This window comes from Ornithorhynchus anatinus, chromosome 8 (genome assembly GCF_004115215.2).
Source record: "Ornithorhynchus anatinus isolate Pmale09 chromosome 8, mOrnAna1.pri.v4, whole genome shotgun sequence".
In the NCBI taxonomy this organism is placed as follows: domain Eukaryota; kingdom Metazoa; phylum Chordata; class Mammalia; order Monotremata; family Ornithorhynchidae; genus Ornithorhynchus; species Ornithorhynchus anatinus.
In genome coordinates, this window is record NC_041735.1 from 37484795 (window position 1) to 37499386 (window position 14592).

Here is a 14592-nt window from a genome sequence, read left to right on the forward strand (position 1 = left end):
GGCAGTAGCTAATAATACTTATTGTTATGGGATTTAAGTGCTTACTAGGTACCAAGCTAAGTGGTGGGGTAGATAATATATTCACGTGGAGATGTGCCTTCAATAAGGCTTGGAGGGTGGGAAGAGTAATTGTCAGAGAGTCATTCATTCAGTCGTGTTTCTTCAGCACTTACTGTGTGCAGAGCACTGTACTAAGCGCCTGGGAAAGTACAATACAACAATAAACAGACACATTCCCTGCCCACAACAAGCTTGAAGTCTAGAAGGTGTGACGAGGGAGAATATTCCAGGCCAGAGGCGGGTTGTTTCGTTGTCTGTCTCCCCCCTTCTAGACTGTGAGCCCGTCGTCGGGTAGGGATTGTCTCTGTCTGTTGCCGAAGTGTACTTTCCGAGCGCTTAGTACGGTGCTCTGCGCACAGAAAGCGTTCAGTAAATATGAATGAAATGAATGTGGGCAAGAGGTCGGTGGAGAGATAGAAGAGATCGAGGTACAGTGAGTAGGTTGGCGTTAGTAGTAGCGACGTGCAGGCTGGGTTGTAATAGGAAATCAGGGAGGTACGGTAGGAGGGGGCAAGGCGATTGAGCATTTTAAAGCCTATGATAAGGAGTATCCATCCTCGGCTTCACTGACACCGTCTTCTCCTGGTTCTCCTCCTCTCTGGCCGTTCGTTCTCAGTCTCTTTCACAGGCTCCCCCTCTGCTTCCCACCCCCTAACTGTGTAACAAGGCTCAATTGTGGGTCTTCTATTTCTCCATTTACACTCACTCCCTTGGAGAACACTTTTGCTCCAAAGGCTTCAACTACCATCTCTGCAGATGTTGCCCAAATTTTCATCTCCGGCCCTGATCTCTCTCCCTCTCCGCAGTCTCGCATTTCCTCCTGCCTTCAGTACATCTCTACTTAGATGTCCCACCGACACCTCCAATTTAACATGTCCAAAACAGAAGTCCTTATCTCCAAACCTAAAGCCCGTCCTCCCCCCGATTTTCTCATCGCATCAACATCCTTCCTGTCTCACAAGCCCCCGACCTTTGCATTATCCTTGCGTCCGTGACCTTGGTCTTATCCTTGACTCATCTCTGTCGTTTAACCTGTCACTAAATCTTGGGAGCCAGAATTAGGAGCTGAGTCTTCAGACTCCCAGGCCTGCACTCTTACCATTAATAGAATAGACGATGGCAAAATAGCCAAACGGCCTCCGGTGAAGTGAAATGGCCCATTTATCACCCAGGTAGGACAGTGTGAAGGATTTTTATGACGGTGGACTTTTGAGAGACAACAGCAGCAGACAGACACACGGAAGGTATAACTCCCTGAGCAGGGGCTTTGGGAAGATCAAGAGACCAAAAGACAAATTCCAAAACAGGCAGTGAATTTTAACAACTTCGCTAAGAACCAGCTTTGCACGTACAATAGTCTCATGGCATTCCCTGATTTTTTTTGTCATCGTTGTCGTCGTTTCTCCCGGCATTCCCCGATTTTTTCGTCGTCGTCGTTCATGGCTTCGCCGATCTGTGGTTGACCGGACCCAAGGTGAGGAGTTGAGAAGTTAATCAGGGAAGACTTCCTGGAGGAAATACGATTTCAGAAGGGCTATGATGATGGGAAAAACTATGGTCTGCCAAACGTGAATGGAGAAAGAGTTCCAAGCAGAAGGGAAGGGTTGAGCGGGAAGTCGGCAGCGAGAGAGACGAGACGAGAGCGAGGCAGCGAGTGATTTGAGAAGAACGAAGCATCTGAGCTGATGTATATTGGGAGAGGAGTGAGGAAAAGTGGAGAGAAAACCGATTAAGGCCCTTAAAGTCAATGGTCAGTAGTTTCCGCTTGATGCGGAGAGGAGTGTGTAACAGGTGAAGGGCTATGAGGAGTGGAAAGATCTGGAAGCAGAGAAAAGTATGGATTGGAGAGTAGCAAGGCTGGGGTTGGGAGGTCAGCGAGGAGGCCGGTGCAGTAGTTGGGACGAGATATGACAGTTTCTTGGAACGAGGTGATGGCCCATCGGATGGAGAGGAAGGGGCATATTGTGGGAATATTGTGAGGAAAGATCCCACAGGATTTGATGACTTGACTGTGTGGGTTGAAAGTGATAAAAGAGTCAAGGATAATATTAGAGTTGCAGGTCTGAGAGATGGGTGGGGGGGTGTTGTCAACAGTAATGGAAAGTTAGGAGAAGTAGCGTGGCTCAGTGGAAGGAGCACGGGCTTGGGAGTCAGAGGTCATGGGTTCAAATCCCAGCTCAGCCACTTGTCAGCTGTGTGACTTTGGGCAAGTCGTTAACTGCTCTGTGGCTCAGTCACCCCATCTGTAAAATGGGGATTAAGACTGTGAGCCCCACGTGGGACAACCTGATCACCTTGTATCCTCCCCAGTGCTTAGAACAGTGCTTTGCACATAGCACTTAAATGCCATCATCATCATCATCATCATCATTATTATTATTGTTATTAGGAGGTTGGGAGGAAAAAGGAGGAATTCAGTTTTGGAAGTGCCCAGGCACAGGTCATCCACGTAGAGATAGCCTGGGGGTAGGAGAAGATGGGGGAGATTGCGGAGGAGACAAGTTAGGACTAGTGAGGTAGATTTGAATGTCTTTGTGGGGTGGTTGAAACTGAGACTGGATGAGGTCCCCAAGGGTGTGGGTATAGGTTGAGAAGAGAAACGTCTCAGATCTGAGCCTCAGGGGATAGCCACAGTTAGAGAGTCGGGGACAGAATGGTCAGAGGGGTAAGACTGTCAGAGAAATCAAGGTTGGACAGGGTTTCCGGAAGAAGGGCCCTGAAAGGCATCTGGGAGGTTGAGGAGAACTAGGAAAAAGTGGGCAACGTACTCATTAGTAAAGTAAGTCTTCTCCCTAACTGAGTTTTCAGCATTCTGGAGCCCTGAAATAGATGTGAAAGTCCCGGTTTGATCTGAGACATTATACATCGTATTTGGCTTGCAGGGGAGAGATCAGCTGAAGCAGTTCCTTATTTCGGAGCCCATTCGCCACCATCTCCTTGATCGGGTACTCGGGCAGGAGGCCTGAGGAAGACCACTTTAGATATGGACAGAAGTGGCTTCAGGAATAATTTAGACTGTGAGCCCCATGTGGGACCTGAATTTCTTGCTCCTATCCCAAGTGCTTAGTACAATGCTGGGCATATAGTAAGTACTTAATATTGTTACTTAAATTTATTTATATTAATGTCTGTCTCCCCCTCTAGACCGTGAGCTCGTCACGGGCGGGGAATGTGTCTACCACTTCTGTATTGTACTCTCCCAAGCGCTTAGTACAATGCTGTGCGCACAGTAAACACTCAGTAAATCCGAATAGCGTTTGAGGATTTTTCCTTTCTGTCTGGCTTCTGTAATGAGATGATTACATCCAGCCGGCTTTGGCAGGACTCCCAAGCGGCTGCGATACCGTGATCCGAACTGGGACATTCAAGCCGGGAGGGCAGGGCGGGTGTATTAAAGATGTAGCGAAGCGCGGCGTCACCTTGCCAACAGACGGGCCAGCCTGGTGTTAGCAGCGTCGGGGAGAAATGTCTCTCTCCCCGAGTGGAAGCACTGCTAAGTTTCCAAGAGGCAGCGCTGAAAACTGACAGACGCAACAAGTGGCAAATATATCACTGTAGCAGAGAACTCTCTTGGCGTAAACATATTTTGGAAGGTGGTGTTATTTGTGGACTGGTCTTTTCAGCCTCCCCTATCCGCAGACAGGTGGCGGCGCCGGGATTAGAACCCAGGTCCCTCCGATTCCAGGCCCGGGCTCTATTCACTAAGCCGTGCTGCTTCTCCCACATACTCTGGGATGACTGTCAAGCACTCGAAGGGCCCAGAGCCAAGCATATGGGCGACACAGAAGGGAGAGCCAGTGGGGGAGATGACGGCCCAGCTGGGCAAGGCCTCTTGGGGATGTGATCCTACAGTGGTGGCCTGTCGTATACCAAGAGAGGCGTTGTGGGCCAGAGAGAAGGCTCAGACCGCGGCCGATGGCAGGATAGACGAAATGGACGTACAGCGCCATAGGGTTATAGTTATAGTGACCTGGCGCTATAAAAGCAAACTGTGCCGGATGAGATCGGGTAGGAAATCTTCCCTCCGGCCCCCAGAGTCTCTCTCCCCTGCCCCCGGCTCCCGGCCTAGGGCTGAGACGGCCCCTTCTCACCTTAAGCCACTTCACTTCTCTGGGCTTCGGTGACCTCATCTGTAATAATTATGATATTTGTTAAGCGCTTGCTATGTGCCAAGCACTGTTCTAAGCGCCGGAGCACCGTTCTAAAAAAACAAAAGAACTGTTGTAAAATGGGGATTAAGAGTGTGAGTCCCATGTGGGACAGGGACGACGTCCAATCCGGTTAACTTGTATCCACCCTAGCGCTTAGAACTATGGTAAGTGCTTAACAAATATCATAATTATTATTAGGTGAGAGTTTCCTATCATATTCCAAAACAAAGGACGGCCACATGAAAGTCCTCTGCTAGGAAAACAAAACTCTGCCAGTGATTCAGGTGGTGAATCAGTCTTGTCCCCTGACATAGCCTGATCCCCAGCAAGGTCCAGCCTTCAGATGGTCTTGGTTTTCCTGATGGGTTTGTCTCTCTGGGCTCCTCTGAAATTTAGGGTCTTTCTCTTTCTCCTCCAGCTCTCCCTTGCTCCGTTTCTTTTTCAATCTCAGTCGCTTTCCAGTCCCTCCCGAGCTGTGTCTTGCTCTCGCGCCTGCTCCTGCAAAGTGAGAGCTTCACTACGTCTTCCTCCAGGGCCGCTGCTTGTTGACATCACCCACCTCTGCTCCTCCTGGTTCCTCTCATCATTAGCGCAAAGTGGGAATGGTTTGGCGTTGGTCGCCAGGGAGCTGAGAGAAGCTCGTCATGCCGACTTTTCAGGGAAGCTCAACCGGGAGGGGGCTAAGCCCACTGTGGGCAGGGATTGTCTCTCTCTGTTGCTGAATTGTACTTCCCAAGCGCTCAGTGCGGTGCTCTGCACGCGGTAAGCGCCCAATAAATACGAACGAATGAGTGAATGACCCTGCCACGGAGTCTTCTCCGACGGTGCCAGCAGCACCAGATGGCATCCTTGGTTTTCGGGGCGATTATTCCCTTTCCTCTGGTGTGGCTTTGGACTTTGGCTGCTCCCTTTCAGTGTTCTCTCATTTCCTTTTCTCTTCTAGAGTTCTGATTGTAGCAACACATGATATCGTTGTTTATCCAAGTCGCAAGATCTTCACAGACCCTATCTGGTTAACCTTCCTCATGTCCTTGGAAAGGTAAACCAGCTGTTCCAATAGCTGCTAGGATCCCGATTTTCCAAATGGGAAAACCAAGGCAGAGAGAGATCGAGTGGTCTGGGTTGCTCGAAAGGTCCGTGCGAAGGCCGGCCAAGTCTCTGGTTTAGTACCATTGCCCCCTAGTCTCCCCGCCCCATCCCAGGCCCCTGGATTTCCATAAAGCAGGGGTGGGGGCCTTGGCTGGCCCAACCGTGCCCTTCCTGCACCTTTGGGGCCCAGGCATTCTTGCCCATTTTGCAGCCGGGAACCCACCCAGGGATCCCTGAGGCCTCAGCAGCTCTCTGCGGCCGGAAGGACTGGGCCTCGCTGATGTCCCCGTGAGGGTGGGTAGGAGCTCCTGCTCTGGGTCCTGCGGCAGTGGAGGGGGGCTACCCAAACCCACCCAAGGGAAGAGGGAAGCCCACCTTGGCCAGTGCCGGCCCCACGGGCCGCCGCTCCTCCCTCTCCCTCCCCACTTCTTTCTCCTCCCCGCCCCTTCCCTCTCCCTTCCACTGTGGTAGCCACTCTGTGATGCAGTGATGCCACCTCTTTGTGTTCTCTGCAGAATGACTTAACAGTGTCACATGGGAGCCTCCAACCAGCAGTAGGCCTGGTGCCTCTTTGGGAGTTAAATCTGGCTCAGCTGCTGCCAAGCATTGGCAGGGAAGCCGGGGGTGGTGGGAAGAGGTGGGGGGTGAGTACACAGATGAGTACAGTGCTCTGCACACAGTAAACACTCAATAAACACATATAATTGATTAATTGACCAGGGAAGCTTAGGTTCTGGCTTTCAGTGGGGATTAACAGATGAGGTGACGTTAACAGCTTGGTCGTCTTTTGTCTTGCCCCTCAATGTTGGCGTCTCCCTGGGAAGTCTGATATCTGATCTGGCCTGATGGAACAGCTTGGGTTGTTTTGATCAGATTTTTCCTGTGACCCCCCCCCCCCCAGGAAGACCTCCGGGTGGACGGTCGGAGTTGTGAAGATTACCGATGTGCTGAAGTGGAAACGGATGTGGTGTCCAACACCAGTGGATCGGCGAGAGTCAAGCTTGTGAGTAAGATGGCGTTGGAAGTGGGAGGAGGGGAGGGATGAGATGACAGGGAGTTACCCCCTCTGCCCTCAATGTCGGCGTACCTTGAACGTCTTCCGGTGGTGTAAGCCGCATCAGGTTTGGGGTAGACTCAGGCTCAAGAGCTGAAGTCAGCTCCATGAACCAGCAGTGTTTATTGAATGCCTGTTTTGTTCCCGAGTGTTGTACCGAGTCCTTAGGGTAGTACAGTAGAATTGCCAGAATGATCCTTGCCCTCAAGGTGCTTATGATCTAATGGGGGAGACAGACACAGAAAGAAATTATAGATAAGAGGAAATAGGAGAGTATTATGGTAGTGTGCGAGTGGGCTGGGTGCCAGGGAGTTGGGCGTGGTGAGTGAGTTGCAAGCTTAGGGGGTGCAGAAGTGCCAAAATGGCAGTTGGGGGAGATTAGAAATCAGTCGAGGAAGGCCCTTTGGAGGAGATACGAAGATGGGGAGAGTGGCGGTCTGCCCGACGAGAGGCGAGATGAAGACTCTGTTCAATTCATGGATGTTCTTACAGGGTCACACTGACATTCTGGTAGGAGTTAAAGCAGAAATGGGAACGCCAAAGTTGGAGAAGCCAAAAGAAGGTTTTTTGGAATTCTTTGTGGACTGGTAAGTATGGGGTGAGTCCGAGTAAACAAACGTGTAAAAAAAAAAATAATGAACCTTTATTGTTAACTGACCATTCTGTAAAATGAATTAGAAGTATTTATGAAAAAGCTGTACCACAAAATCCGTGGTCATTATCTCTAAATACTTCCTCAAAACTTTGTAGAAGCCAGTTGAGGTTTTTTCGTTTGCCAAAGGAGGGTGGCGAGGTAGGTAAGGAGAGCAGATGGGGCAGCAGGACCCATTTATGCTCTACCGGTCCTGCGATTGACTCACCAGGCATGTCTTTGGATAAGTAACTCCTCCTCTTGTTACTCAGGGTCTTCATCTATAAATTGGGACTAATATTATATACTCACCCCTTCAGGGCACTTAAAGCCCCATAAATTGAGAAGTGACTTTTTTTTAAACTTCTCGTCTGGCTCCTGTGGGCATCCTTCTGAGCTTCACCCCCTTGTTCAGGGGAGGTGTAGAGCAGAATCAGTCTCCTTCTCCCTCTCCGTCTCTCTTCCTTCTGCACCACCACATAGTTGATCAGGAACCTCACGGCTTCTGTCGCGGTCACTCTCCTGACAGAAGAGGATTGGGGAGTGGCAATATCAGGTGATGAGCAGTATTAATTAGCAATAATTAGTATTTATTAGTAGAATTAGCATGACATAGTGGATAGAGCAAGGACCTGCGAGTCAGAGGACCATGGGTTCTAATCCCCGCTCTGCCACTTGTCTGCTGTGTGATCTTGGACATGTCATTTCACGTCTCCGTTCCTGTTACCTCATCTGTAAAATGGGGATTAAGACTGTGAGTCCCATGTGGGACAGGGAATGTGTCCAACCCGATTTGCTTGTATCCACCCCAGTGCTTAATTTGTGCGTGGCACATAGTAAGCACTTAACAAATACCATAATTATAATTACTAATTGATCACCCACAGTGTAGAGAGCAATAGATTAGGCACTGGGAAGAATACAGTAGACTGAAAACACACAATCTAGCAGGAAAGGTGCACAAAATAATTAGAGATAAAAGGAAAATGAGAATGGAAAAACGGGAGTGGATGAACAAGTGTTTCAGTAGTAGAACAGCTTGTATCTATATGTAGAGAAGTTCTCCGGTTGTGAAGTGGGAGAGTTCTGGGCAGAACTTCTCCTCCCTCATCAACTCCCATGGCCATTTCCTCTCCCCCTCCTTCCCACAAATATTTCAGATCTTTAGCGGTGTCCCCATCTCCCCCCACCCCCTCTTGCCCATGATGACTTGGCCAGCTAACTTTTATTGATGACAAAATTGAAGCCATCAGGCCCCAGATCTTCCTCCCACCCCCGTGTCCACTCTCATCCTCTGCTGCTCCCTCAAGAGTAGATCTGCCCGTTTTCAAAATCTACCCCCTACACCTGTGCTTTTGGTTCTAGCAAGTCAGTCAGTCAAACGTGGTATCGAAGTGCTTGCTGTATACAGAGCACTGTACTAAGCATTTGGGAAAGTACAATATAAGAGAGTTGGTAGACGCGATCCCTGTCCACAGGAGCTTACAGTCTGCAGGAGAAAGGCATTAAAGTAAAATACAGAAAGGTGAAATAGTAGAGTATAAGGATGTTTTCCCAAGTGCTGGGGTACACAGCCAAATCAATGCAGATGGGAGACTGGATAGAGGAAATGAGGGCTTAGTCAGGGAAGGCCTGTTGGAGAGGTGATTTTTAGGAGGGCTTTAAAGGTGGGGCATATGGCGGACTGTCGGATATGAAGGGGAAGGGAGTTCCAGGCTCGGGAGGATGTTGGGTATGGGGTCGTCGGCTGGATGGGAGAGATTGAATTACAGAGAGTAGGTTGGCCCTAGAGGAGTGGAGTTGGGCGGATTTGGTTATAATAGGAGGTAAGAGAGTGTAAGTGGGAGGAAGAGAGCTGATTGAGTGCTTCAGAGCTGATGGTGAAGAGTTTCTGTTTAATGCGGAGGTGGGTGGGCAATCATTAGAGTTTTGGGGGGAAAGGGAAGATAGGGACTGAACACCTTTTCAGGAAATGATCCGTGAAGCAGAGTGTGGACTGGAGAGGTGAGAGACAGGAGGCAGGGCAAGTCAGCAAGGAAGCTGATGCAGCAATCACGGTGGGAAACGAGTGGTTGGATCAGTATGACGGCGGTTCGGAAGGAGAGGAAAGGGCAGACTCTAGAGATGTTGTAAAGGTATAACCGACGGGTTTTCGTGATGGATTGAATGGGAAAGATGACTGCGATAATGCCAAGGTTATGGACTTGTGAGAAGGGAGGATAGTGGTGGATTCTGCCGTGTTGATGGTGATAATAATGATATTTGTTAAGCGCTTACTGTGTGCCAAGCACTCTTCTAAGCACCGGGGTAGATGCGCGGTAATCAGGTTGCCCCACTTGGGGCTCATAGTCTTAATTCCCATTTTAATAATAATAATAATAATGTTGGTATTTGTTAAGCGCTTACTATGTGCCGAACACTGTTCTAAGCGCTGGGGTAGACATAGGGGAATCAGGTTGTCCCACGTGGGGCTCACAGTCTTAATCCCCATTTTACAGATGAGGGAACTGAGGCCCAGAGAAGTTAAGTGACTTGCCCACAGTCACACAGCCGACAAGTGGCAGAGCTGGGATTTGAACTCATGAGCCCTGACTCCAAAGCCCATGCTCTTTCCACTGAGCCATGCTGCTTCTCCGAGGAGAAGCAAGAATTTTACCGAGGAGGTAACTGAGGCACGGAGAAGTTAAGTGACTTGCCCAGAGTCACACAGCTGATACGTGACGGACCCGGGATTAAAACCCACCGACTCCCAAGCCCGTGCTCTTTCCGCTAAGCCACGCTGCTTCTCCAGTGATGGGAGAGGTAAAGGTTTGGGAAAGAAGATGAGGCACTTGTGCTCAATCTTCTACCCACCCAGACCTCCATCTTTAATTGCTTTCTCCGATGGCTCTTTTCTTTCTGCCTTCAAACATGCCCAGTCCACCCTTTTAAAACAAATAAATCCCTTCTGCGGACCCAGTGCACCATCCAGCTCTCATCATCCCATCCTCCTCCGCCCATTCCCGTCAGCTGGCTCAGATCTCAGATGGTTGGTATGCACCCTCTGCCTCCACCTGCTTTCCTCCAACTCCCTTCTTGATCCTCTGCAATCTGGCTTTTGTCCCCTCCATTCCATTGAGACCGCTGTCTCCGGTTATCTCTTACTGCCTGGAATTCCTCCCCCCTCTTCACATCTGACAAAACAAGCTCTTCCCATGTTTTTAAAGCCCTCTACAATAGCATTTCCTCCAGGAGGCCTTACCTGATTACTCACCATTCTCTCCTCCTCCTACCCCCCAACTGGCCCTTCAACCCTTCTGCGCCACTTAAGCACATAAGTACTCACAATTCCACATAGCACTTACAGCCTTATCTTATGTGCTGTATTACTTCCTCCTATCTGTAATTTCTTTTAGAGTCTGCCTCCCCTGCTCAGTCGTAAACTGTTTGAGGGTGAGGGTCATGTATAATCATTTTTATTGTTCTCTCCCTTGTCCTTAATGTAATACAGTGCACATGGTAGGTGATCACTAAATGTTATTGATTGAGTGGTGGATTGGCATAAGCGAGGGGTCAGAGACAGAGAGTCGAGAATGGGGCACAATGAGAAGGTGAGCGTGAGAGAGATGAAGGGTGCAAGCTGAGGTGAAGTGGGAGAAGAGAGTGGATAAGAAAGAGAGCTGATGGGGTGGCTTAAAGCCAGGGGCCCGGAGTTTCTGTTCGCGTAGTGGATAGAGCATGGGCTTGGAAGTCAGAAAGTCATGGGTTCTGATCCCAGCTCCGCCGCTTGTCTGCTCTGTGACCTTGGGCGAGTCACTTTTCTGGGCCTCAGTTACCTCACCTGTAAAAGGGTCATCGCCACATCTCCCAAAAGCTACTCGCTTGTTTAGCATAGCTACATTGAGTTAATTTACAGAGCTGGAAATTGGATTCAGGTCCCAAGACTTCCAAACTGGGGCACTTTCCCCAAGACAGAAATTCAGGATGGAAGCCTAGGTGTTTCTTCTCGGGGGCTAATTTTGGACTCTCTGTCTGCCAAGCTCATCGTGGGCAGGGAACGTGTCTACCGACTCTGTTATATTGTCCTTTCCCAAGGGCTTTAGTCAAATGCTCTGTACATAGTAAACATTCAGTAAATACGATTGATTGATTGATTGATTGATTGATTGATGGGGATAGTCAGAGAAAGTGGTCTTGTGTCAGGAGCGAGGGGTTGTGAAAGCCAAAGGGAAGAGGTTGGCTCTCAGTGTTGGTTATGGCTCTGTGGGCCACCACCAGATGGTACTCACTGCTCAGTGTGCAGCTGTCTGACCCCTGGCCCTTGTGGATTTACTGTTTACCCAAGGATTAGGATTTTTCACTCCTTGGATCGAGAGCAAGTCTTCCGTAGTCCTCAAGGGCACCACTCGTGATCTGTTTCCAAGCACCCTTTTGGGCCGTCAGTGCTCGTATGTTCAATAAGCCTTCTTTATTTGAGAGCTAAAGGTTGAGGTGGGGAGGGTAGTGAAGGAGGCTCAAGTAGAATCTTTTCCCCTCTGCCACTGCTACTCCCTCCTTCCTCATCCCATCCTGCGCTGGACATGGAGCCTTTGGGCAGGGACTGTCTCTATCTGTTGCCGAAGTGTACATTCCAAGCGCCTAGTACAGTGTTCTGCACATAGTAAGCGCTCGATAAATACGATCGAATGAATGAATGGAGCCCCAAGTCACCGAGGGAGGAGAAGATGAGAGAGAAGCAAGGAGCCAGGAGAGGTGAACCTTGGCGTTACAGGATCGGGAGATCCTGGGTCCGGTGGCGTACAGCCAGGCGATTGTCTTGGGTGAATTATCTGGCAGGATGGAATAATAATTATAGTATTTGTTAAGCGCTCACTATGTGTCGAGCACTGTTTTAAGTGCTGGGGTAGATACAGGATAATCAGGTTGCCCCACGTGGGGCTCACACTTTTAATCCCCATTTTACGGATGAGGTGACTGAGGTCCAGAGAAGTTGTGACTTGCCCAAGGTCAAGCAGCAGACAAGTGGCGGAGCCGGGATCAGAACCCACGTCCTCTGACTCTCAAGCCCGTGGTCTTTCCGCTAAGCCACGCCGCCCCCTCCCATGCCATGGGCAGTCGCCTTACCTCCACCCTACTCCCCACATCCCAGACCTGCCCCTTTGCCGTGAGGCATCAGAGAACTGTATGCCGAGCAGGGGTGATAAGGTAAGGACGGGGGAGACGTCTCCTTCTGCAACCAGATATATATAGAAATAAGCTGTGCCCAGCGGATAAGGAGGAGGAGAGGTTGGGGAAGAGCTCGCTGACGGAAAGGAAACGGAAATGGGAAGGCCACCCCTTGGCTGCTTTGTGACCTTCATCAAGTCACTTTTGTGCCTAAATTTCCTCATCTGCAAAATGGGGACTAAATATCTGTTCTTCCTCCCCCTTAGGCTGTGAGACCCATGTGGGACAGAGACTCTCTGATCGGATTATCCTGTATTTACCCCGTTGCTTAATACAGTGCTTGGTATGTAGTGTGTCCGTTACATAATAATAATGACTATCATTATTACTGCCCTTCTCTTCCTACCCAGTCCTTGTGGACAGATGATTTACGACGATCCCGGAAGAGGGCTAACTCTGTGTAGTGCCAAGTTGCTGAACTGGTTCAGGGGCTATAAATAGTAGCAGCGTGCAAGGCGTTTGGCAGAGTGCCAGGGGAGGGTGATCACGAAATGAAAGGCTCCACCGTAATGCTTAATGAGGAATGAGAAACAGTGTGGCCTAATGGTTAGAGCACGGGCTCGAGAGTCCGAAGAACTTGGGTTCCGGTTCCACCTCTACCGCTTGTCTGCCGGGTGACCTTGGGCAAGTCACTTCTCTGGGTCTCAGTTCCCTCATCTGTAAAACGGGGATTAAGACCGTGAGCTCCATGTGGGACATGGGCTGTGTCCAACCTAAAGAGCATCTACCCCAATGCTTAATACAGTGCCTGGCACCTGATAAGCCCTTAACAAATGCCACAACGAAAAGGGTGTGGGAGACTAGGGTTACGGCTTGAGTGGTTTTTTATACTTGCCACAGGAGCTGCCTTAGAACCTCAACACCGGGCTCAGGGCCACGTGGTTGGCCCAGATCTGCCTTCCTGCCACTGAACCGTGCCGCTGTGCCACAGTGTCCATATTCCAGAATGGCTTATCCCCAGTAGCAAATCTTCAGCGACCTAGGGCCGTAGCACTTGACTAAACCTTCGGAGAGCAGACTGAACTCGGTGTATTATCTCTTGATGCGAAACGTGTGGCTGCCGGCAGGACATAGGTCAAGGGCGGAGGAGATTTGAATATGTGTATGGACTGGGTGCCATGTCAGAAGATGGCGGCGGTAGTTGGGCTCTCCCTGTCTGAGAGGGAGACAGGGAGAGCCCACTGGATGACTTTCATTTGGGAACCTAACCGGGAGATACACGGTAATCAGGTTGTCCCACGTGGGGCTCACAGTCTTGGGGACCTGCTTGGAGTCCCCTCCTGGTAGAGTGCCTTTATTGGGGCACCCGATTAATAATGAGGGTCATAGTAATAACCGTGGTAATGGAGTGCTTACCGTGCACACTAAGCACAGTACTCAGCATTGGGGTAGATAGAAGACGATCCAGCTGGACACAGTCCCCGTACCACAAGGGCCTCATAGTTTAAACGGGGAGCGAGGACAGATGTTGAATCCCCATTTTGCAGCCGAGGAGACCGGGCGAGTCGCTTAACTTCTCCGGGCCCAAGCCACCCACCGGGCAAGCGGTTTCCGCAAGAGGCAGTCCAGGGCTTAGAGGTTGGCCCCGGGTGGTCCGAGGACTCCCCCAGAGCCCCCTTCCGAGGTATCTCCTCCGCCCCGACCCGAGCAGCCAGCTTCCCAGCCCGGTCCGGCCTCCGGCCTCCGGCTGGGCTTCAGAAAAGCCGAGAGCTCCGAGGGTGCCGGGCCAACTGGCCTCTCGGGAAGGACCGTTGTGGCTGATACCAAACCATTTTCACCCGTCTCGAGTCTGGCGTTCCATTCCACAGCAGCTGCCAGTGGAGGGAGGACTCCCCCGGACCTTGGGGAGGTGGATCCGGCTTGGAAACGGGCTCCGGTTGACTTCTGGAGCCCTTGTAGCAACGGGGGCGGATTTCCCTGCCGCTCACCGGAAATCCACAGTCTCCTCCACTCATTCATTCACTCAGTTGTATATATTGAGCGCTTACTTATGCAGAGCACTGTACTAACCGCTTGGGAGAGTACATATTCCCTGCCCACAGTGAGTTTACAGTCTGCCCCAAATTATCACTCACCCTGGCAAGTAAATGTGACCATTTCCAGCCCTGGGCGTTTCTTTTTGTCTTTCAAAAGAATCGATGCTCTTTCTATCCTGTCTCTTTCACCGTCCGACTTTCGGATCCATACGCTGTCACTGGAAACACCGTAGAATAGACAGTTTGTATTTTTGTGGCAATTGTTACATCAGCGTATTGTTAGGTCAGCACAAGCGGTACCTAAATATACCCTATTTAAGCACTTGGGAATGCCCATTGATACTGTTGAATGCATGGTGGTAAAATTAAAAATGGCTTAGCTGGAAGCTGGTAAACTATGCCTCATCCCTGGTGATTTGAATGTTT

At 50.2% G+C, this 14592-nt stretch overlaps 1 protein-coding gene and 1 long non-coding RNA gene across 2 annotated transcripts in view; one reads left to right on the plus strand and one right to left on the minus strand.

The window, feature by feature from the left end:
- Nucleotides 1-14592, plus strand: part of EXOSC7 (exosome component 7) — a 34411-nt gene that overhangs the window by 4910 nt on the left and 14909 nt on the right. Inside the window, exons 2-3 of the mRNA XM_007666144.4 lie at nt 6202-6303; nt 6847-6941. Of these exons, the coding sequence (XP_007664334.2) occupies nt 6202-6303; nt 6847-6941 (197 nt within the window). The remainder of the gene's footprint in view (nt 1-6201; nt 6304-6846; nt 6942-14592) is intronic.
- Nucleotides 6459-14380, minus strand: LOC114813852. Its single transcript, XR_003761613.2, has 3 exons — nt 14266-14380; nt 7298-7507; nt 6459-6574 (listed from the first exon to the last, which is right to left on the minus strand). It is a non-coding gene; the product is annotated as an uncharacterized LOC114813852 (long non-coding RNA).